The following is a 25,168-nucleotide window of genomic DNA, read 5'->3' as shown; positions in this document are numbered from 1 at the left end:
AAGCTTGTTGAATTAAAGGAGCAATGCAATGGAAAATTGATCAGATCTTTAAGAGAAAGGAAAGACTTGATGAGGTCTATTTTATTTTAATCTTCCATGTTAATGTGCACTTTGGACTTATTTTTGTTCATTTATGTAAGGCTACTTATCTATTTCCTTATATTAAAAAAAAGTCAATGTTTGCTTTGTCTTCTAAATATATTCTATTTCACTGTGCATAATGTATGTTATTTGTACTTATTTTTTGTTCATTTATGTTACTTACAGTATATCTCTATTATTTTTTTAAAAAGGTCAATGTTTACACTATCTTCTATTTTAAAGTACATCCTATGTCATTAAATAGTTAAAATTGAGGTTTTGCTTTTAGATTTGAAGAAATGAGGGAAAAATAAAAATTAGATGGAGTTTTAGATGGAATTTTGTAAATCAGTGAAAAAATACAATTTTGAATGGAAATCAGTTTCTCATTTCTGCCTTGTACCAGTGTAATGCAGTAGCCTAATGCATGTGTTAAACATTTTATTCATTCATTTTCTGAGCTGCTAATCCATACGAGGGTCACAGGGGCGTTGGAGCCAATCCCAACAAACTATGGGCAATATGCGTAGTACACCCTGAAATGGTTGCCAGCCAATCGCAGGGCACAAGGAGACGAAAAACCATTTGCGCACACAGTCATACTTAAGGACTATTTAGAGTGTTCGATCAGCATATAATGCATGTTTCTGTGATGTGGGGGGAAACCGGAGTACCTGGAGAAAACCCACGCAGGCACGGGGAGAACATGCAAACTCCAAACTGGAAGGCTGGAACCCAGGATTGAACCCTTGATTTTTTGGATTTCGGTGGTTTTAGGAGGTTTGCCCCCCTTCTAAAAAAAAAAAAAAAAAAAAAAAAAAAATGAGTCAGGGAGTTCCGTCAAGAAATTCTAGCCACTTTCACCCCTGGACACGGCCATATCGTTTTCTCTGTTGTTAGAGTCAACAGGTTTGATTTCCTGTTCTGCTTTATTATTCCACACTACATGTTAATCCTAGTGATACTCATTTAGTTCAAGTATCATGAGAGATTCTGTGAGGGTATATAATGTCGTGTGCAGATTAATTGCCTTTCAAACGGTATAAATTTTTGTGCCATTATGCAGTGCATTACAAACTCCCTATTGCTTTACTTCTGGGGCCTTCAGCTGCACTGGCGGATTTCATGTCAGAAGAATGGTGGTCTGGCTCCCTCTTACAATATTCTTAGTAGCAAAGAGCCAGATGAATGTCTGCGGGAAATATGGAAGTGTAAGTAAAGGTCAGTTGCTATTAGCATAACAACCAACTCTGATTGGTTATGCAAAATCCATAATTCAAGGAGTAACATGTCTCCCTGGCTTTTCACTTAGAGACAGGGGAACCAAAGCAAAGTCACCACTTGACCCTGTGCTCTACAGGCCACCTGATCAAGTTTTCATTAAAAAAAAAAAAAAAAAAACACAGCACAGCATACTAAATGATCTAATTTTTACAACTTCAAACAATGACTAAAGTCTGACTCAGTTCATAGCCATTTCATAGTAAATGAGCTAAGTGGAATCCGTAATGGTCAATAGAAGAGGGTTTCTGGTCTTTGTATTGTTAAAATTCATGTTAGTGACGTAGCCACATGTAAGACTACTTTAATATCATTCAATAGATCGAAGTTTACCATGTGAGAAAAGAAAATTTATAAATCATATGGAAAGAGCAGTGCGCAACACATTTAAATGTCAGAAAGACCTCAGAAAAAAGTAATTTACCAGCATGTGCTCTCGAGATATGTCGTTATTGTCTTTGCTAAAGGAACATTACATCATTTTAAAATCATTAACATGAATAAGTGTCCTTCTGTTCCATCATCTTATAAACAAAGAATAAATCCAAAGTGTTGTCCACTCAGAGTCATATTAATCCTTATCTAAATACTGTACAGTCAATCTGACTTGCAAAGCCTTACGTTGAGATTCTCCCTCTGCCTCAATCTGGTGCCTTGTTCAACACAAGCATTACGTCTGCTTTGATCGCTTCTCATTGGCGGCTCAGCTCCCGACATTACAATCGGCAGCTGTTTGCTAGTTTTGGTATTTAGACCTGGTGTTAAGAAACATGTTGACAATCCTCCCAGAATCTGACAGGCTTTGTCATCTAATCTCTAAACACGTGCTCAGATGAAAGCACAGTTTTGATCTTAGTGCGATTTCTGCCAATATATGCCACTGCTAATGGATCTATACACCTAGTGGACACTTCTTAGTAAAAGCAGGCGTATAAGATCCAGCACAAAATTTGTGTGATCGTCATTTTAATAGGACTTCCATCTGAGAGTTCTAAGGCCATGTTCAGAATGGCAGCCAAAATACGTTTTTTAGCACATCTAGATTGAAACTACAGTGATCCCTCACTACTTCGCGCTTCAAACTTCACACCCTCAGTCCATCACAGCTTTTTTTTTGTCCAATTAAGAAAATTAATACGATGAGCTGTCCTGATCAAGGATCACAAGTTTCACTCTCCCTCTCTCTGCTTTTCTTGGTTAGGCAGTGCACTGGAGTTGCTTATTAAAGTTAACGATGATTGACAGATGTTAAGGCGGGGGTCGGGAACTTATGGCTCGCGAGCCAGATCTGGCTCTTTTGACGGCTGCATCTGGCTCGCAGACAAATCTTTAATTATTAAAAAAAAAAAAAAGTTTCGTTATACTCCTTTGTGCTGTTACCGGCATCCCCAAGGTGGCGCAGTCCCGATTCAATATGAATATATATATTGAATCTTTAGTGCAGAAGAAGAAATGGGCAAGCGTAAGGGGAGAGAGAGACAGCTGCAGCGAGAGAGTTGCGCTGGAGTGCTATGTTGAGTGGCAGGGTTTCCCCCAATGGTTTTTGTTTGTGTTAATAAAGTCTCTGATAAAAAGCCATCCAACACGTCTATATGTTTTTATACACTATGCCACCTCCCCGAAGGAAGAACCGGGCGGAGGAGAGACGACGAATGAGCCACAGAAATCGCCGGTTCACTCCTGACTACGGTTCGAAGTTGATAGCACTGCATTACCAAACCGTGCAGATTGGTAACAGCGCATTGCGCGAAACGGCGACGGTCAATGGCAACTAGAAGGCTGGTATGCGGTAATTTTAGTAGGAAAGTGGCAAAATACATGTCGTTGTGTCAATTTATTTATCTATCATGCGGATGGGCAACGCAGATGAGGCAGAGACACTTCGAGTGGGGTTGCCGTATTTTGCTGTCGAAAATAGCGGTCGATGTGTGCATGTGCGTGAGATCATAGAGTAAACTTATGGCAAAAAGAAAAAAAGACGAGGAGTATCGTATTTATCAGCAGGACGTCAGTACATAAATGCGGCACTGTTTTTTTCTTTCGCTTTGGATGAGTCAACAGACATAAATAACTACAAAGCCATCAGCAAAACCATGCAACCAGAAGTTGCATTAATGATAGGAAATACTCATCATTGATTAGCAACAGCATAACACTGTTATTAAAAAGAATTCAGAGAGTTATTGTACTTTAAAAGTGTATAAATTACATAAAATGCACACATTACTTATATTTTTAGTTTTAATCATATTGTATGGCTCGCTCAGCCTGTGTTAAGGTTTTTTCTTGCCAGAGATGCATGGAAGCCGAAACTTCAAAGCGCCGCATGCGTCAATCATCGTTTAGCTTGTGAAACAGTTTCTGTGGCAACTCATTGTGTCTAAGTGAGCCGCTTGAACGAATTTAAGTGGACTCACTCAATGAGACATTTAATAAAGACAAGCATTTTTCTACTTTATTCTTGTTTAAAAATAAGTCGGTGGGACAATAACATGTTTAAAACGTATGATATTTATTACATTTGAAGTGCTTAAAAACTATTTATTAAACATATATTTACATAAAAGTTTTTTTTTTTTAATTAATAAAAATTTTTGGAGGGTTTGGGGCTGGGAGCGCTTCTTTGCAGTTTTTCACTTATCGCAGTGGGTTATGGTCCCCATTATCTGCAAAAATCCAGGGATCACTGTAGATGGCTCTTTTGTTGTCTGAACTGTCACAATGCACAGAAATCTGATTTTGGTGACTGATTGAAAACACATACGAGATGTAGTTTCACACCCGATATGGACAAAATGCTTCTCAGTCTGAACAGTTCAGATGGATTTTGACATCACTCTACACTGGATGACTCCTTTGTTGCCACAGCATCCTCTCAGATGGGTCAATAATGTGGTCTAGTTCTAACAGGCCCAGATGCAATTTGGACACTTGCCAAAAATAGTATGAACAGTCAGTCAGTCCTAGAAATCGGATTTAAGAAAGAATTCAGTTGAAATCAGATATGCCTGCAGTCCAAACACAGCCTAAGACCAAGGGTTCAAACACAGGCTCTGGCCTTATTGTGTAGAGTTTGCATGTTCTCCTAATGACTGTGTTGGTTTTCTCTGGGTGCACTGATTTCCTGCTACGTCCCAAAAACATGTATGGTTGATTGTCCATTTGTGTCCTGTGATTGGCTGGCAACCTCCAAGCCTTTAGCATCCTGGGACCCTGAGCAATATCAGCAGTGCTGAAAATTGAAATAATTGAAAACCAATTTTCTTCATTTTCCTACACTACACATAATGCCCAAATGTGCCTTCTCTCTGAATTTGAATGCAGGGTGGAATCTCTAGCAAACAATTCAATGAAGGAACCATTAATGAAAATGCAATTGTTTGGTGTCAAATTGCATTTGTAAATAATCGTCATTTTAAACTGATTTTTTTTTTTTTTCACACTTTAAATAATGCTCATTTTAGACTCGCAAATAGGTTTTTATTCCACACTTACTCTCATTCTTGCTATTGTCCTTTATACTTAACTGTACCTACCTGAAAAAATATCTGGTGTATAAACAATATGGCCCATTGCTCATGTACCAAGTGCTGTTCTTACTCCTTGCACACTACATTTACAGTATATTATACTCCTGAGTCCTTAAAGATTTGTTGTATAACTGTATAGATTCTTCAAAAATAGTTTAATAGAAATGTACTGTTTTGATTCATATCAATAAATTATGTAGGTATTTTTGTTATTGAAACTAATGAATTAGAAAAATATTAGTAAAAATTAAGGAAAAAATTGCTCAAGAAATTTTTTTTGTTTTTTTGGTATGTAAAATAAATATTGCCATTATCTCTGCCACAGGTGCAGGCGTCCCCCTCTTCCAGCCAATCCTCCTGAACAGCGGCTCTCGTATCCAGCAGTTGAGTAATGGCTCCCTGCTGATCAAGCACGTGCTGGAGGACGACAATGGGTTTTACCTGTGTAAGGTCAGCAACGACGTGGGTGCTGACGTCAGCAAGTCCATGTACCTCACAGTCAAAAGTAAGAAACTTGATCTCATTCGCATTAAATGGTCCACTCTGGCTACAGTGATCTTTTATTCTGGAAATATCCCGAGACACTTTTAGTCATATACTTTTATTGTGGAGCTAAAATTGAAGTGGTATTATTTGTCTTTGAAGCAACTTGAGAAATTCTCTTTTTTTAGTTTTTTTTTTTTTTTCACTTCAATTATAAGGTGCAGCACTTCAGAGTTCAAGTTGTCCAAATACAGTAATATGTTAAATCCTCCACTCTTTATTACCAGGAAGCTCAATCCTGCAGTCAACAGGGGCTACTCATAACGCTGCTCAAAAGTGTATAATTGCGAGGTTCATTCCCTTCAAGCACGCGTTATATATTCGTGAAGCATGAGCCATGTGACTGTTGGCTGCGAGATTTGGACGTATATCTGCCTATAAATTAATGCCTAATTATAGCATAGCTAAACTTGCAAGTTTTCAATGAAAATCAACAGCCGTCTACAATCTACTCACTGGCACAAGAATAGCTTAGCATATTTTTTCGGACTATAGACCCTACTCACCAACGTCACAGAATGACGTGTCGCTGTATCCGGCCGCCATATTATCCGTCTTTGTTTATCCGCATTCTCAATGGTTTCAATTTGTCGTGCAATTTATAGTGCAATTCATGTAAGCCCCGTTGCTTTCAGACGCTGTAAACTCATTGGATGCGTTGCATAAAAGGCGTTATGTGGAAAAGCTTCAGTCTATCCATTCGCCAGATCCATATTTGATGCCTAAATCTATATTTTTCGACCCGCCGTCTTCTCCCTCTCTGCCTGACTTCTGCTACCCTGATAACTACAACTATCTTGTCCACACAAAATCAGCCTATTCTCACCAAAGTTTGAAAAACTTTAAGAGCAGCACTCTAAGCAACATTACCCCTTGTGACCCTTTACTTCCAATTTTCTAAAATGGCGACAATCAATCAAAAAAAAAAGTTGACTGCGATAGCCGACGCTTCAAGGATAGGTGGATATTGGACTATTTCTTCAATAAAACACGCAACAACTGTGTCTGCCTCATTTGCAAAGAGACAGTCGCTGTTTTCAAAGAGTTCGATGTGACGCGATAATGATATTACCAAACAAGACACGCTGACATGTACGACAACATTACAGGGAAGATACGCAGCGAGAAATTATAGCAACTTGAAGCTACTTTAATTTCACAGCAGCAGTATTTGGCAAGAGCCCGAGTGTCGAAAGAGAACGCCACAAAGACGAGACTGTTGAAATTATGAATTAAAAAAAAAAATAAAGCAAATGTGACACACAGAAGGGCTTGCTAAAATTTGTTTAAAAATATTGTTCTATGTAAATCAGCCATGGTAGCCCCCCGCATTTTTACCACACCAAATCTGGCCCCCTTTGCAAAAGGTTTGGACACACCTGTTTAACTGATGATCCGTAGACGAGGCCAGCTTCTTTCACTTGGTACCAGCTAAATATTATTCAAAATGTAATGATGGTGGGAGAAATAAGCATCTTGAATTTGAAACTGTATGTTGTCGGCGATTAGCCTCGCAATGATCTTAATTGTGGTTGTCAGCCCAAAACCCTCTAAATATATATTAAATGCATCTTACCAGATTTAAAATGACTACAACATAATCTGTGGTAATCGTTTGGAGCCCAGTTTTCTCGTCGAATTGCAGCAGTCCATCTCGCTCTCCTCTCCGGGTCTCTCGGAATACGGTAGAACTTCAAGTCTCTCCGTCTATCTTCTCTGTTATTGCAACCAACCGCCACACACGCCTTCACCATTTTGATTCTTAATGTTAACGAGCAGAAAAACACGCCATAATAGGAGGAATTTACGTAGCGGTAATGCGTCAACACGACGAGTTGACGGACAATATGGCACGGAGGCGTGGTTGTGACGTCATGTGAGTAGGGTCTATAGGTCGCAGTTTTTTTCCTAGTTTGGCTGGGGGTGCGACTTACTGTATGTGTGAAATTATTAACACATTATTATATCATTTCACATGTTATTTTGGTGTTTTGGAGTGACGCTGATGGTTTGGTAAACTTGTTAGCATGTTCTTTATGCTATTGTTATGTGAATAACTCTTAATAGCTATGTTACGTTAACATACCGGCCATGTTCGCGTTCTGCCTTTAGCAAAGTGTGTTCAATTGTATTATTGGCTTTTTTATATTGAAATGCATGCTTTTAGTTTGTGACGCTTTCACGCCCAAGTGGGGGCGTACTCGCACTTGTTTACGCGAAGAAGAGCGCTCAGACGCCAGAAGAAGACGGACAGCTACGCAGCTCTGAGAGAGTGGGCGAGTTAGCGAGAGAGAGAAAAACACGGCTGCGAACCTACGTTCATTGTTTATGCTTGTAAAATATCTCTACAGAGGCAACGCCTGTGTGTATCATCTTTTCTGTTGTTGTATGTTTTTCACCCGCGATCGTACACTTAGAGCCAGTTGTGTGGTTGGAACGATGTGCTAATGCTAGTGAATGCATGATAATCGTTTCATTGCTACGATAGCAGCTAATTATGATTTATTCACGTTGATGCGAACCTGTTTGGAATCGAGGACGAAATTGATTTGTATTATTTCTATTTTTAGTTTCACTCTTCAAATGATGGTGTCATAACGAAGGCCAAAATAAAGCCAGCAAATTACACGGACGTCCAGCATCGTCATTAAGGAGTTTAGCTCGCTGTATAGCCAGGACCGAGCCGTAGCGTCCTGGTGAGGACAGTGCATTCGCATTTAGTTGTTCATGCATCATGCAACATTATCATACTGTACACTTATTCAGCATGTTGTTCTCTATTGTATTTTTATTTTTTATTTTAAATTGCCAAGATGACATATCTGTTCTATGTGTTGGATTTTATCAAGTAAATTTCCCCCAAAAATGCGACTTATACTCCGGTGCGACTTATATATGTTTTTTTCCTCTTCGTTGGGCATTTTATGGCTGGTGCGACTTATACTCAGGTGCGACTTATAGTCCGAAAAATACGATAGTTCACAGAAACATTCAAAAAACGAAATACACCATGCTCATTTCACGTTTGCACAAAATATGTAATAGTTCATGAGCCACATGGATTGGATCTTCATGAATATTATAAACTATTTTCTTGGTAGGGCAAAGGCAAAAGTCTGTTACCATTTCAAAGTTGATTCAAAATGGTAAATGGTGTTATAATACATTTAGTCAGGCCCACAACAATTATGGGGGAAATCACAAAATAAATGACACGTGTTATTTCTCCTGGTTCTGCTCAAAAGGGAACAAGTCAAAAATGCATGTTGCTGATATAATGACGTAGCACTATATTTCCTCTGCTTACTTCCACTTGTATTTTGGCAAGATCATAACTTCAATAAATTCCATCTAAACAGGATGTGAAAAAGTTCCATTGCTAAGTGTCACCCTCCCTTGTTCATTCCAAAGATAATAATCTGTTTGGATATCCCCTGCGAGAGCAATATATTACTGTTAATATCGCCTGGCATGTTATGGATATTCATGTGTCAGTGTAATTAAGGCTCGCAGTGCACGAAGGTTCCGATCCGCCGTGCTGTTTGTGCCTCAGCTGCAGGCGCTTACACAAGCATGAGCTCTGACTATCTATCCATAGGTCACTTTGATGGCTGCATCAGCCAGTTGCTATGCAGCAAGTAGACCTGTGCCTCTGACCCTGTTTCTTCCTCTTTTCACCACCCACTGAACAAACACTGGCAGAAACAGATTTTTACTTTTTTTTTTTTTACTTTTAAATACTGGTACATTACTATTACATAGAATGTTTAGTCCATGCACTCAAAATGTACTGTTCTATGTGGTGATTCTCAAAGTGTGGTACTGGTACCACTTGTAATTGGGTTCACTCAAACGGTACAAGCAAGAATTACCACGCAAGTACAATTCATCTTCTCTATTAATTTTATATGTATTTGTACTATTTAGGTACAGAATTATTGTTCAATTTACACATTGGTATGGTGACTTTCCTTTGATAGTGTCATTTTCATTTGCACTTAGATAGGGTGACCATATTTTGATTTCCAAAAAAGAGGACATTCGGCCCAGCCTCGGGATACTTAAATTATACTCGAAGTTCACTCAACGATGCTGTATCACTTTAATATATATCAAGAATGCCTCTTCCGTATGGCTCGGAAATCCAGTTTTATAACAAAATAATAGCTATATAACCAAAGACACAAATTCAAATTCTCAGATGTTACTCAACAGACTTTATATTTCCTAAAATAATAATGTAAAAAAACTGGAATGAAATAATGATTAGAAAAAAATGTCTCTTCTGTATTAGCAAATCATCCTTGAACAAAGTAATAGTTGTCCTTTCAATTCTCACTGGATAAGTAAATAATCTGAAACCATTTTTTAAAATTATACCTCTTCTATAGAAAATCCAGCTTTAATGAAAAGCTTTTTTCTCTTTTCAGTGAAATAATGAAAATCAAACACAACAATACTAACAAACAAAAAATGTCACTTTAGTCCTTAGTTTTTCTTTCTTTTCTTTCTAGTTTTATTCTTCTCTCTGCTTTTCTTCTTTATCTTGCTTGTCTGCCCATGCATATTTTGCTGCAGAGCTGATCTCTCCCAGCAGTTTTCGGTTACTCAACAAATAAGTATGAAACTCTGTTCAAGAAGTGTCTTTGAAATAGTATTGCACCGCCTGGGATGGTACGTGGGACATTTTTTTGCAGCTCATCTGTGAAGATACACTTGCGCTTAGGCATTTTGGGGAAGATGGAACACTGCTCCAATGTCTGTTAGCGGAACCAACCACTGGGCATGCTCTCTGGGAACTTGTCACAGGCAGCACAGTAACGTAGTATTCTGTGCAAAGTTTCAGTCAATTTAAACACAAGCCAATTGGTCCCGCGAAAGGTAATGAACACCGGACGCCCCGGACAGGATGTAAAAAGTGGACATGTCCAGGCAAAAGAGAACATATGGTCACCCTAATGTAGATTTTATTTGCCATTGCATTCAAATATTGTTTCGTGTGGCCCGATTGCTATTTTTCCAGGCGTTATTTAATTTTGGCGGTATACGTTGCATCATTCTAAAGTGCATGGATGTAACAATTTTACCTTGAGTTGATTGATGAAACAATATATTTCATATACAACTTAACAGAAAATTGCATAAGCATCATGGCTGTCTCAAACGGCTGAAAATGAGACTGTATGGTTAAGACCCCCAGACCCACCCCGTTCATTACGTCGTCCTTCAAACATACACATCTGGCACACTTTCGTTTTCGGAGGGGGTGTTTTTGAGCAAATTAGAGAAAGTTCCTTTTTTACAAAATGGCAAATTACATAATTTTATATATAATAATAATATAGTGCTTCAGTTATTGCAAAACATCTGTTGTTTAAAAGTTACTGCTGTCCAAGTAGTAGGGTAGTAGTCATACCATAAAGATACAAATGTGATTCCAATACATGCCGGATTACAGTATAAATCAAAAACAAGAAATATAGTATTCTGTAAAACTACAGTAGCCAGGTTTTTCAGTGAATGGTGGGTTCTGGTAATTAGGAGTAGAACTGTTGTTTTTTTCTCATCTCTGATTGGTGTCTGTGTCCTCACTATGTAGAAAAGGGAAAAGGGAGGATACAGATACAGACATTCTAGTGTGATAGTTATATCAGTAGTTATATCACGTTGCTTTTGTCAATATTTTGTATTTGAAATAATCTATTCAAAAAATACCTATTTTTCCCCAAGAGGTGAAGTAATGTTGTTCAGTAAATACCCTTTAATTCAGCCTATCCAGCGATACAAATAATGCTTCCAAAAAATAGAAGACATTACATTTTATATTTATTGTTACTTGGTTTAATTTTCTGGACTTCTTGAAATGCAGTTTAAGAAAATTCTGAGAAAGCTTAAAAGGACAAAACTTCCCGTATTTTTTTTTTATTGTGTCCCTCAGTGTTTTTCCAAGTAAAAAAGTAGAAGTACCTCTTAGCTGGAGGAACCCCATGTCATACATTGAACTTGGCTAAGGTGCCATATGCCTCACTGTAGTCGAACCATGGGCCTATCGACAAAAGAATGAGTGCCCAGTAAGTGATTATTTTTTGTTGATATTTGTCTTGCATTTTTATTTATTTATGCCTTATCAGTGTCACACTTGCAGCACCTAATAGGCGTGTTCATATGTGCCGGTGTGTGTTTGTATGTGTGCTTGTTTTATAAGCAAGTGGAATTGCCTGCTTGTCTGCCTCGTTGAAATTTGTCAATACATCAATTAGAGGTTGACAACGAGCTCAGGGGAAAAAGAACAGTCTGAACGTTTATCTCCTTTAGTTGCTATCTATGGCTGCTTTGACTTCCTTCGTTCATTTACACCAATGAGAGAAAGATGAAACGATAAATAAGGCATTATTTCACAATTTGCTCAAGTTCCATTGCTGGCACATGTTCAAAGTGGACAAACCCAACAAAAAACATGTTTGTTTGGTGCTCACAAATCATCCTTAGCTTTTATTGCAAATGGCAAGACTAATGAAGGGGTTTTACTCTTAAATGAATATGAGTGTGATACATGACTGCATTCCACTATGCATGCTAAATAGTTTGTCATGGCTTTAAATGGCTCTGTGGTTCTGTATACAGTACGTTAAAAACGAGGCATGAAATTTTGGAAGGAATCATAGTGTGGTAGGGCATAGCATGTCTGTCCCTCAAAAGCCCCAAAGTTCAAATACCCACTATGGCGTTTGCATGGCCTGTTGTTCATCCTTAGGCTAATTGAAGATTCACAATAGGGGGTGGAAAACCTGTGTGTCAGAGGGCCACATTTTATTTTTCAAATGGATAGATCATTTGTAGATCAAGTGAACATTTTTATGTATGATAAAATATTTAATCTCCTTAATAAATCCTTCTCAATTTTATTTAGTCATGATGAATTTATGATGATGATGAATTCACCAAGTGTTTGCTCACATAGATAAGTAGATTTGTCTAATTTCTGCTGGACTGTAGCGCACCTGTAAATTTAAGGAGCAACTGAACAAGCTCCATGGAATGGTACAATACTGTACATTGGAATTGTCCTTTTTCTCCCAGAGCTGATTGACACATTTATAGTATGCCTGGTCTCAAAATCTCACTGTTTTTTTTTTCTTCTTCTTGGGGAGGTCTCTAACTGAAATTGCTTCTCTTTCATTATTTGTGGAAGGAACAGAATTGAATTTGATAAGTACAGCCTAGGCATGTATATGTGTCGACTCTCTGAGGTGGATTTTTTAATTTTACAGTTATTTTGTGTTTTTCGTCTTATCTTTTTATTAATTTTTTTCCCTGTGTGCCGTATTTTCTGCATTATAAGGCGCACTGCATTATAAGGCGCACCTTCAATGAATTTAAAAGCTTTTTCATAAAAAAGGTACACCACATTATATGGCGCACCACATTATAAGGCGCATAGAATAGACACTACAGTAGAGGCTGGGGTTACCTTATGCATCGGTGACAGGTACACGCAGGTCCGCATGTATGAGGCGGGGCGTGGAAAACTTTCCCTCTGATGCCTTCAAGTAAGGACGTTGGTGGCTGTGCTGTCGGCTCGAGCTTTATGGCGCAATGGTTAGCGTCCCTACACTGTCGATATTGAGTGCGGTGTGGGTTTGCGTCCCAGCCTAGTCAGAGAGGTGGGAATGGGCGCGGCGCGTTTCAAAACCAGTTATATTGGTGCCGTGACCTGGATCGGCAGCGAAGGTTTTCAGGGGTGAGTGTGACGGGTACACGCAGGTCTGCGTGTGTGAGGCGGGGCATGGAGAACCTTCCCTTTGATGCTGGCAGCTGTGCCGTTGGCTCGAGCTTGATGACGCAGTGGTTAGCGTCCCTACACTGTCAATACTGAGCGCGGCGTGGGTTTGCGTCCCAGCCTAGTTAGAGAGGTGGGAGCAGAATGCATTGGGACGCGGCGCGTTTCAAAACCGGTTACATTGGTGCCATGACCCAGATCGGCAGTGGCTCCCCCAGGGGGTGGCCAGGGGTGGCCACGGCCACCCCTATAAATTGGTTGGCCACCCCACTGGCCACCCTGCTTGCCAGTATATCGTTAGATTGTTGTAGCATCAGTTATGCATTTCATCCCAAATGAATGCATTTATTTTGTTTAGTTAAATGTCGGGCTGTCAAATTTATCGCTTTAACGGGCGGTAATTAATTTTTAAAAATTAATCACGTGAAAATATTTATCGCAATTAACGCATTAGCGGTACGACTTATTCACGCATTGCCCCGAACAGCCTACAATGGCGCCGTTTTACTTGTATACAGAGATAAGAGGCAGTGTCAAGTGAGTGGAGTAGATATAAGCATTCATTGAGACCGTGCTTTTAATTGGCAAAAGTGTCGTCATCTCTCCCACAGCAACTATAAATATTGTGGGAAGCGACGTGGGGAAGAATGACAGGAGTTGAACTTTTTCTTAATACCCTGTTGTGTACCCAACGCAGAGAAGATATAGCATTTGCAGCCACCACACACAGTCATCGTTGCACCACTTCCCATCATGCATTTGGGCAGAACAGTTAAGTCGCTACAGTATCATTTACTGAAAGCTCAACAAATACACTAGATGGCAATATTTAGTCACAATATACAAACTCACATTTTTATAAGTCTTTCTATCCGTGGATCCCTTTCACAGAAAGAATGTTAATAATGTTAATGCCATCTTGTGGAGTTATTGTTATAATAAATACAGTACATATGTATAGTATGTTGAATGTATATATCCGTCTTGTCTTATCTTTCCTTTCCAACAATAATTTACAGAAAAATATGGCATATTTTAGAGATGGCTTGAATTGCGATTAATTACGATTAATTTTTAAGCTGTGATTAACTCGATTAAAAATTTTAATCCTTTGACAGCCCAAGTTAAATGTACACCTTAGGCTTAATATACTGTATACATAACACAATAAAACAGAATTGTTGTAGAACTCAAAATGTTGACTGGACAGTTATGGACTATGCACATTAAATCATTAGTAACATCAAATATTACACAATACACCAAAGTATATCAGTAGCCGTGTCCTTAAGTCTTTCTGATAGTTTTCCCCTGACCTTTTTACTGCAATAATATAATGAAAACCCGAAATTATGGCTTTTTGTTTTGGCCACCCCAAGATTTTAAGTGGCCCCATCTGGCCACCCCTATGAAACATTTCTGGAGGCGCCACTGCAGATCGGCAGCAAAGGTTTTCGGGGGGGGGGGGGGTTTGGGGTGACGTTGTACACGCAGGTATATATATATATATATATATATATATATATATATATATATATATATAAAATACATATTATTGCATAATAATGCATTCTTTTGACATGGAAGATGTTCTGAACCTCCCCATCAATATTTTTTTCCGTTTTCAATAAAATTAAGCAATCAATGAATTTACTTGTTCTTTATTAAATTCAATAAATAAGCCTCTTCAACTTTTTCCTTTCCTTTCTCTTAAAGATCTGAACAATTTTCTGTCGTATGGCCCTTTTTTATCGCATTAATTCAACAAGCTTGTTCATTTTTTCTTTTTGCTATTTCAGAAAACATGTACATTTGAACCTATCAAAGGTAACTATTAGGGGTGTAACGGTACACAAAAATCTCGGTTCGGTAAGTACCTCGGTTTTGAGGTCACGGTTTGGTTCATTTTCGGTACAGTAAGAAAACAAAATGCAAAATAGAAATGTGCTAGTTGTTTACTACACACTTTTCTGCTTTCAACGATAGGAACATTAGCCTACACAAAGCTAGAATTCTGCTCAAAAATAGAAAATACAATATTCTGAAATGTAGATATTTTGAAAAACAAAATAAAAATAACTTTGGCTCAGACTTTTTCTTTAAAATAAATATCTGATGTGCAACATTGAACAGTTGCAACACTGAAGTGAAGAGTTGTTCCATCTATATTCTTTTTTAATTTGAATTCCTCACCCAGAGGGCCAACCATCTTCCATGTTAACATTTAACCGTTACCCACGCTGCTCACTGCACTTCTGAGTGGTGCGACAGCCCTGGCCGTTTAATTGTTATCTTTTTTGAGACTGTCAGTCATCTGATCGCCGCGTCTGCCAGCTGGCTGCCCCCCCCCAACGTGGTGTACTCTGATTGACGCCGGACGGGCAGACAACGTCACCACCGCTGACGGGCCACCCGAACTAGCCACTGTCTGACATGTATCCATTATGCAGCGCTTTGTTTACATTTGCGGCAATAACGACACTTGCTTTAGGGCAGCTAATCCGATACACGGTAATACGGCTCTGGGTAATACTATTAGGCCGTTATTTGAGCTTGCATACCCGCGTGTGTGTTGTATTGTGCCTGAGTCTTGTTAACCAAATAAAGGCAGCGTTAACAAAAGTCATCTGACCGCTCGTCATTTTACAGTCAATGCAACTTCGCAACTTCGCATTTGACAGCATACGTGCCGCGTACCTCCTCGCCAGCTGTTTGCTCGCCATTCATTCACCTGTGCATTTGATCGCTATTTTGTTTCACTCCCGCTTTTTCAGTGAGGTATTTTGTAGTCATTCGTTATTGGATCGTTTTTGTTCACCACTGTAAATAAGAGCACCGCAGCAGTAGAGGTAAACTGCCGTTTTCATTCAACCCGTTTTGTTTAGTGTAGAAGCCAGGGTAGTGGCTGTATTGTTTTTTCTTTTTTACGATCAGGGTTTACTTAGCGAGTGGGGTTCAAGTGTAGTTTCATTTTGTTTGTTATTTTGGCCTGGGCTTACGCTGAAGCCAGCTTCTTCCGCATTTTGTATATTTTGTTCATTGCGAGTTCGACTTGTGTGAATAAATTTGTGTCCACTTGCAACTTGTGTGTGTGGCTCGCTTAATGTTACGCCCGTAGCAGCCGTCCGTGGGACGTAACAGTGGGATTATGGGAAGCATGAGCGGGCATTCCGCGCTTGCGTTAAATGCGTCAAATATTTTAACGTGATTAATTCCAAAAATTAATTACCGCCCGTTAACGCGCTAAATTTCACAGCACTTTACATTACATCAGAAACTCGTTCGGTACGCCCCCGTACCGAACCGAGGACCACGTACTGAAACGGTTCAATACAAATACATGTACCGTTACACCCTTAGTAACTATCTATGCTGATCACATATCAGTATGTCAGCCAATTGAACGGACAACTGAGTCCATGCAGACATCGAAGCGACCCCTCATACCTGACTCGATAACGGCTGCAGCTACGAAGAGCTTCGTGCAGTCCGTGGAATAAATAAATAATAAATAAAAGAGGAAACAGATGATGCTACACACTTTATTATGCTTGTTGTTAACACTATGTAAACCTGAAGTTAGTAGATTGTTTTCCTTTTGGAGATGCCTTTGTGGTAGGCAGGCAGGTTGTTTTTAGCATGGGGTTTTGACAGTTGCCGTGATATTTTCAGGATCAAAGCACAGTTCTGCCCCTTTCCGGCGCCAAATCTCTTACCGGAAAGGCATTCCGGACCGTTCCGGACCACTTTCACCCCTGGTTATGTGTAATGTAATTTACTGTGTGTAATGTTCTGTAGGCTACAGCCAGAGAAGATGAATTTCCCTAAGCCTAAGGGGATGAATGCATCTAAATCTAAAATGTTGTCCACCAAAATACCAAAAACAACAACAAAAAAAAGAATGTGCCGAGCAAATATTTTTGTCTCCTTAAAATATCACTGACACACATGCTCACATCATGCTTATTTAAAGTCATGCATACAGGCACACAGGCATACAAACATTTTGACATGTGATATTTGCACAAAAGTGCATTGTGTTAATGTGTGCCCTTTTTCAGTTCTTTCACTGAGCAAACACCAGCTCATCTTCCGATTGCTTTGCCAAGGCTTCATATTTCGTGGGCAAAAATAGCCCCTGTTAAAAAGCAATAATAATCAGAGTTGGGGCAACCAGACTCTTTTAATAGAACTTACTTAAAATTCATAGTTGCTATGCAAAATAAAACAGCAATTTTCTTTGCGGGGGTGGTGGGAGGGGAGATGATGGTGTGGGCCAACAGGGAGGAAGAAGGAGGGGCTGCTCGTGAATAAGAGATGAGCTTTAAACGTCAGCAGCCTTAAGTCTGACACGTTCCATCATGTGAAGACACATGCATACATGTGCACACACACAAGTTTCCATTATTTTTTTGTTCCATAATTATTTATTGCATTTCTCTAAATTCTCTATTAACATTAGACATATTATTACGTACTAGAAAATGATCCATCTCAGTACAGGACGAATCAGGACAGGTCAAACATCAGCATTGACATGATATGATGAATATTCAGTTAAATATACTGGTACATTATATTTAATGGACTCATTCGTTTTAGGCAGTTGATATTGAAATAGAATAGAAGTTTGTATAATAAGTATTGAGATTTGTTTAATCTAGTGTTATTAACATTTATCCCATAATTATGTCCCATAACCATTAAAAAATCCATTATATATCGCTAAAGAGTGCAAGTAAATGTCTAATGAAAATGACTATACACACAACCACATTGTTGTTACTATTTTATGAATTTTAATTATGTCAAATTATTAAGAAGCCCTGATGGTTTAATGTTTGGTTTATCGGTTGATGTTTTTTTTTTTTTTTAATTGTAACTTGTTTTATTTGTTGGCATTTAATAAATTGCTATACTATGTTTTAGTGATTGGATAAGAAGGGAGAGAAACCTTGCTCTAGTCAAAAAGTGACCTATATACCCATTTTCTTATGATATCGTATAATCTTAGACCATTTTTAAATGGCTTAAAAAACATCAATATTTCTCCTCTTATCACGTACAAGTGATAAATATACTGCAGATCACCAGACGCACGTTGCCAATAGTGAACCAGTTTACATTATTAGTTCATCAATGTTTGTAATTGTAAAATGATCAATTTAACACACTTCACAGTGAAACTTGTTTTTAATTGGTTTTAATTCATTCAACATTTATTTCGTCTGTGTGTGAACTTCTACATCTTTTTTTTAACTCGCGAAGATAACAATGATGTGTTTTTTGTTTTGTAACAACAATATTGACAAAGATGCAACAAGGACCAAAATGCATGAATTTTCAGTCCAAATAAAAATATTTACAGTTGTTTTCTGTCCCAATATGTTCAAAAGGCGACAACGAAAAAACCACAGCAATTGTTGGCAACAACAACAACAACAACAACAACAACAACAAACAATTGTAATCAACAAAGTAAAAAAAAGCAGTGGTTCCAACATAAATCTAGGCAAAATGCTTACAAACGGAGGTGGCAGGATACAAGAGGAACTGAAAATGGACAGGGGCAGACACTTACTATCCATACACAGGGTCATAGGCAGTGGTAGAATGTAACGAAGGACATTTTTTGTGTATCTGAAATTTACTTGAGTACAAATATTAAGTTGTACTTTTTACTTTTACTTCACTAAATTTTACAGCACATTTCTGTATTTTTTACTCCACTAATTTTCAAACTGCCCTCTGTTATACATGGTAGCCCCCCCCCCCCCCCCCCCCCAATTGTGAATTGATAGTTTCGTTTTTAATGCCTCTGGCGCAATCAATAAGTTCTGTGCAGCTATACTGTAATTGAGCACTAGAGGCAGCAACACAAGTACAAGCGAGATTAGGTAAGTGAACAAGATATTGAACAATAAAAACCAACAGTGAGAGCAGCGCTCCTTCAGATGGATGCTACACACTTTTGTACATAGTGGTGGGGGTATGCAACTGATAGTTGCTTGCAATCCACCATTAAATACTCCATTAATCATTTTGCCGGGAGATATTATTTAGCACAGTTTTAGTAGAGTTTTTAGAGCTTGTTAAGCCTTTGTTTACAGTGCAGTCAATTTTAATTTTTTTTTTTTTTTCCGTTTTCAATAAAATTGAGCAGTCAATTAATTTTCTGGTTCTTTATTTAAATATTGGCTCAGATCTCTATACTGTATATGTATGTATATGGCGGAAAACACTCGGGTGACTTGAAGTTCCGCTCTGACACCCCCAATTTGGCCAAATTTAAAAATTGTCCAATGTGCATGTGTGATACATCATTGGAAAGCTTAAAATCTCAATTTTCTGGGGGAAGAAAAATTTTGAACAGGAGGCCATTAAATTTTTTAAAAAATAAATAAATAAAATAAAACAGCAAAACCCTAACTGGAGGTGAGAGTATTAAAGAGCATAATTAAAGACGCCATGATTTTAACGAGATATTATCGCGTACTTACGTCTTTTCGATCCAAAAACTCCATGTAATATGTATCACCGAATGTCAAGACACAGCTGTGAATGGCCACAGCCGGTGAAACATGGCAATATAACAAGGGTCGCAATGCAGAAATCACAGACATCAAGGAGTGGTTGAGATTTTCTTTTTCATATATTTAACCCTTTGAACGTTTTTTTTTTTTTTTTCTTCTCTTTTTTAAATTTGTTTGGATCGATTATTTATCATCTAAATATTGGGGAAAATGTGACAGTAACAGAAAAAATACAATTAAGCGATAGTTATGAGGTAGATATCCGTGACTTATTTACAGACAGTATTTTTTTTTATTGTAACGTAATTTGTTTAAAAGTTTAAAATATGCGAGTGAATAATTTTTTAAAGTCTTTTTTTAAAACTAAATATTAGACATCAATTAATGATTCTAAGCTAAAAATGACAGACATTTCGGATTACCTTCTTTTTATGGCTTGGTTGAAACAAAAGCGGTTGTGCGACGTCTGTAAACGGGGGTCTCAAGGGTAAAACGGACAAACATCCAAACATCCTAAAACCACAGAAATGCAAAGAACACTGCTTTTGGCATGTTTTTAAAAAATATATTATGTTGAAGGACCACAAGCTTTCAAATTAAAAAAAAAATCTTAAATTTTCTGCTCATTATTTCTGGGGTCAGGCATTATAACATGGAAGAAAAATAAGCCTCTTCAACTGATTCCTTTCTCTTAAAGATCTGATCAATTTTCCGTTGCATTACCCTTTTTATTGCATTAATTCAACAAGCTTGTTCTTTTTTGTTTGTTGTTGTTGTTGTTGTGGTTGTCCCAGAAACGTGCATTTGAACCAATCAGAGCTAACTAGCCATTCTGATCACATGTCAGTATGTCAACTAATTGAACGGACATCTGGAGTCCAGACAGAGTGGTTTGTATGCGCACATCGACAAGAGTCGTGTTTCTCGTCGGACTCATCAGATACACACACTGGGAGAACTCTGGGCCGTCTGTGGAATTAATAAATAACCAGTATGGGTGGAAATGGATGAGACTACACAAGCGCTCTAGTAGGCTTGTTGTTAACACTTGTGTATGTAAAAATCTGACGTTAGTAGATTGTTTTCCTCTTGGAGATGCGCGTGTGGCAGCCTGGCAGTTAAAAAAAAAAAAAAAATTTAAACGTTGAGTTTTGACATTTGTGGTCATATATTTAGGATCAAAGCACCGTTCCACCTCTGAATTTTATATCGGAACGGTGTTCCGGATCGTACGGGCCCACTTTCACCTCTACGTATACAGTATATCATTTATAACAAACTATACATTCATCCATTTTGAACACCGCTTTTCCTTGCAACCATCGCGGGTTACTTGAGCCGATCCCTGCTGACTTTGGACAAAAGATGACCACACCCTACACTTGTTGCCTGTCATTTGTAGGGCACCTAGAGATAAAGACAACTGTTCGCACTCATAATCATACCACCACTGAATGGGAACTGATTCCACGCTGCCCGTGCCAAAATAAGGCCAATGTACCACTATACATAAATTATAATATGTAGTAATGGTGTTGTAATTGTAATTCGGTAAAAATCATATTCCTCCATTTTTGGGCCTTTCGAAAATATATAGGCGTGTGCATCTATCTTCATGCACACAAACGTGTGCGTATTCAAATGTGTGTGTGAGACCCCAGCACGCCCAGCGGACTTGTCTGCTGCGTATGAATAATCAAAGCGGTCTCTCTCATCATTAAATCATGGCTGTCCTGGTGAGAGCCTGAGGAGACACATGGAGCGAGGGAGCGAGAGGGATCATAGTTAGCGCTGCAGGGGTACATGCTCTCTCGCCATCCTCCATCGTGTAGTGTGGCTGAGATGTGTCATGAACACGAGTTGCTCTGCTAGCCCACTCAGCCTCACAACACTGCTACTACTCTCACAAACACTCATGCATTTTCACATTTAGTGTAAAACTGAGGCAGATGCACGTGGAAGAATTTATTGAGGAGTTTGTGGACTTCAGACTGATGATAAAAGGCCTCTTCCGGGTGGCAGAAAGCAAGTGACTACCTTGGAATAATCCACCCGAATATAGTTAAGAAACATTTTTTAACCTAAAACGAGGTAAACTTGTTGCCAAGTGAGACACTTTACATACACTGTAATTTCACACATTAAGCTGGAGGAGATACGTTGTACATTCACTTCTGAATTTTAGCCCTCCCAAACAGAACAGGAATCATCCATTAATCCAGTTTTCCTTACAGCTCTTCCTCATTCGGTTCGCAAATGAGTTGACACCTTTTCTAGTCAATTTTAGCGGAGCAGCGTGCCACAACCTGGATTTGTTGCCAGCCGAATCGCATATTGACACATGTTCAAACTAGTGTTGCGCTAATACAAATACTAGTAAAGGTACTGATACGGCATTAAAATGACGATGGATCAGTCGAGGAATGATCGCATCGGGGAGTACTAAGAAATAACGTGCCAATGCTACGCAATATGTACTTTTCGAGATCTAGTTTCCAACCGCTGGTCACGCTACCCAAGATGGCCCCCTGCTATGCACTCTGCCATAAAAAAGCAAGAGCAGGTCGACATTTCCAAGATGATGATAGACATCCAATCGTGTGGCATCCAATTATCCTTCTGTTGTAAATTTAAATGAGTTTACCACTACTAAATGTCCAATCCATTTAAAGTGGGAAGAGTAAACCTGCCTACTTTACATGGATTGGAAATCTAGTGCCATTAATGGCTGACAATAAGTTAAGCAGTGTCAGACCAAGCCATGATAGCAATTACTTTACATTCAAGTGTGTATGCAGTAATTAAGTAATAAAAGACAAAAAAGTTAGTTTTTTTTTTTTTTTTTCTATTTTCCAAAAAATGGCATCAGCATCGGCGAATGTCTTCAGCCGGGTGTCAGAATCGGTATCGGGAGCCAAAAAAAGGATATCGGTACGTGACAAGACTAGTTCAAACTCACATTCACACCAATGGTCTTTTGGTGTGAATGTGAGTACACATATTATTTATACAAAAATATAAATAATTCAGAAACATAATTAGGAAATGGTCATTTGTTTGAGCATAATTTCAGAAGGGTGTAGGCAATTGAATTATTAAAACAAAGTTAAGGTGACTTTCTGTTGTCATGATCGTCTCCAGAAAATTTTAAAAACAATTGTATAATATGCTTGTTTTCACATTTTTTAGGTTCACACATTTAAGAGAGCAGTTTAAAGAATGCACAATTGTATGTATTTACTGTACATACAAAAAAATTAGGGTGGGGTGGAGGAGGAACAAGAGAGGTACTGTACTTGTAATCATCTTCAGCGTTTGTGATTCACAGCAGATTAGCCAATCTAGCACACATGACTAAATTTAGTTTAAAGTTAATGTTTTCTGTCACTTCTTTTGTGTCCAATTTGGTTGCCTGTGGAGCAGTTTGTATTGTGTGTCGCTTGGCGATGGAACAATCAACAGGTCTATTTCTGGCTACTACGACCCACTGTCAAGGTGTCATTGGGCAAGATACTGAACCCTCATTTGCCACCCAGTGGTTTGGTATAGCCTTGCATGGCCGCAGCGCTATTGGTGCATGAATAGGTGAATGCGAGCTAATGTAAAGCGCTTTGGGCACGGTAAAAACTTGATAAATGAATGTGCTCTATAAGTACTCTCCATTTACCATATGTAGTTCTGGCCTCCAAAATGACAGTGGGATTGAGCTTAAGATAACATCTCACCAGTGTAGCTCACAGTTAAGATATAGTTTAGCATAATTTTTCCTACAGTCTAATGTCTATAAGAAGAATATGGAAAAAAGATTAGCACATTCACGCTCTCTGCTCAGAGCTTTCAGAACTAATATAGTGTAATCCAATTCAACAGCTTCACACTTTTACCCGATCGTTATAGCATTATACCCAAAAGTCTTTTGTCTAATCGGCCTCATGTTAGAAGAGAAAAAGGCAGAATGAAAGAAGGTGTGAGGGTGTGTAAAGACTTTGAGCAGCCTGGGTGAGAGACATTAACAACAGATACTCATTCTGCTGACTCACACACACAAGCGCACACACACGTTTGCGAGATGTGTTGATAATGAGTCCGGTGTGTGGTTACGGCACACCGCCAGACAGACTCCACGCTCAGACCGAGACCGATGGGAGTTCAGTCAGAAGTCACCACTTTCTTCTTCGTCTCGGCAGCCTCTTTCTGAAAAAGCTGCACGTTACCGCTCACTGTCATCATCAAAGCAGGCGGAGAGAATTTGACTGAGTTATATGCACACTGTGCTGAACAGGAAACACATCTATTTTTTTAAAAAACATATATTAGTTATCCGAAATTATAATTTCATAATATTTATAATTGTTTATATTATAAAGGGGTGCAAATACTTATGCTCCTCACTGAATATTATTGCCATTGATTTAAAAAGCTATAATATTTAGTACATTTTTTGACCTACGGAGGGTACCATGTTTTACGCGCGCAATGCACACTGGGGGTTATGACGCGGTTGTGCTGTACTGGGAGAATATCTGTGCTAGCTAGCAAGAGAAGGTAGTATTACAACTGGCATGAGTTTGTCACATTCTGCTGCTGGTCAGATTGTTTTGTTACAGAGATAAGGGATGAGTTCCCAATGTTGTTCCTGCATTCAATTCCAGCTCATCAGCAGTGTCTTTAACCCGATCCTAGGCGGCTTGCTGAGATATTGACTTGCTGCCTTTTGACAGTTTGTATATCCCTTCATTGCTAGTTGCATCATTGCCTTGTTTTATTGTTTGTTTGTTTGTTTGTATGCTTGTCACCGCGGTTTTCAATGTTTTTTTGTTTTTTATTGATCTCGACCTACTGTCAAGGAACCTTTTTGTGTCTCCCTTTTTGCTATTGTGTGTTTTTTTCTATGTTCAATGAACCCTTTTACGCAATCCCTATGTTATTGTTGTCTGCTTGCTGTCTGTAGTGAGCCGCATTTTTAAATTCCATAGTAAAGACAGCCACACTTTCTTTTCAGTTCCGTTTGCCTTTTCAGTTTTTACCACACAAACAGACAATGCATGTGGGTTGTGATTGCTTTATAAGAAAAATCATGACTCTAACATCATACGGAAGTGTAGTAGTCCCTTGGTCTATGCGCTTGTCTGTCACACAGGAAACGCGTGTTCAAATCCTGCTGGAGACTCAATAACTCATTTAACCACATTTATCTTTTAAGAACTACAAGTATTTCTGTCGGTGGTTCCCCTTAAAACTCGGTCGCAGATAACTTCAAGTAACAGGCAAGGTACATCATTAGCTGGTTGCGAGCTTCACAGTGCAAAGAGTAATAAAGTATGTGTTTTAACGCACTTCAAGGTTCATGTGACTCGGTTACTATAATGACCTTAGGCAAAATCTTTAGTTTTACTCATTCATATTCCCTATGTGTCATT

At 38.6% G+C, this 25,168-nt stretch overlaps 1 protein-coding gene across 4 annotated transcripts in view; it reads left to right on the top strand.

Moving 5' to 3' along the window:
* Nucleotides 1-25,168, top strand: part of dscamb (Down syndrome cell adhesion molecule b) — a 203,686-nt gene that overhangs the window by 141,344 nt on the left and 37,174 nt on the right. For all 4 annotated transcript variants that reach the window (XM_057838123.1, XM_057838122.1, XM_057838120.1 and 1 more), the window contains exon 11: nt 5,218-5,397. In XM_057838123.1, coding sequence (XP_057694106.1) covers nt 5,218-5,397 — 180 coding nt within the window. The remainder of the gene's footprint in view (nt 1-5,217; nt 5,398-25,168) is intronic.

The sequence above is a fragment of the Corythoichthys intestinalis genome, chromosome 6, assembly GCF_030265065.1.
Source record: "Corythoichthys intestinalis isolate RoL2023-P3 chromosome 6, ASM3026506v1, whole genome shotgun sequence".
Taxonomy (NCBI): domain Eukaryota; kingdom Metazoa; phylum Chordata; class Actinopteri; order Syngnathiformes; family Syngnathidae; genus Corythoichthys; species Corythoichthys intestinalis.
Note: the sequence above shows the minus strand (reverse complement) of the source record. Positions and strands in the feature narration are given on the sequence as shown.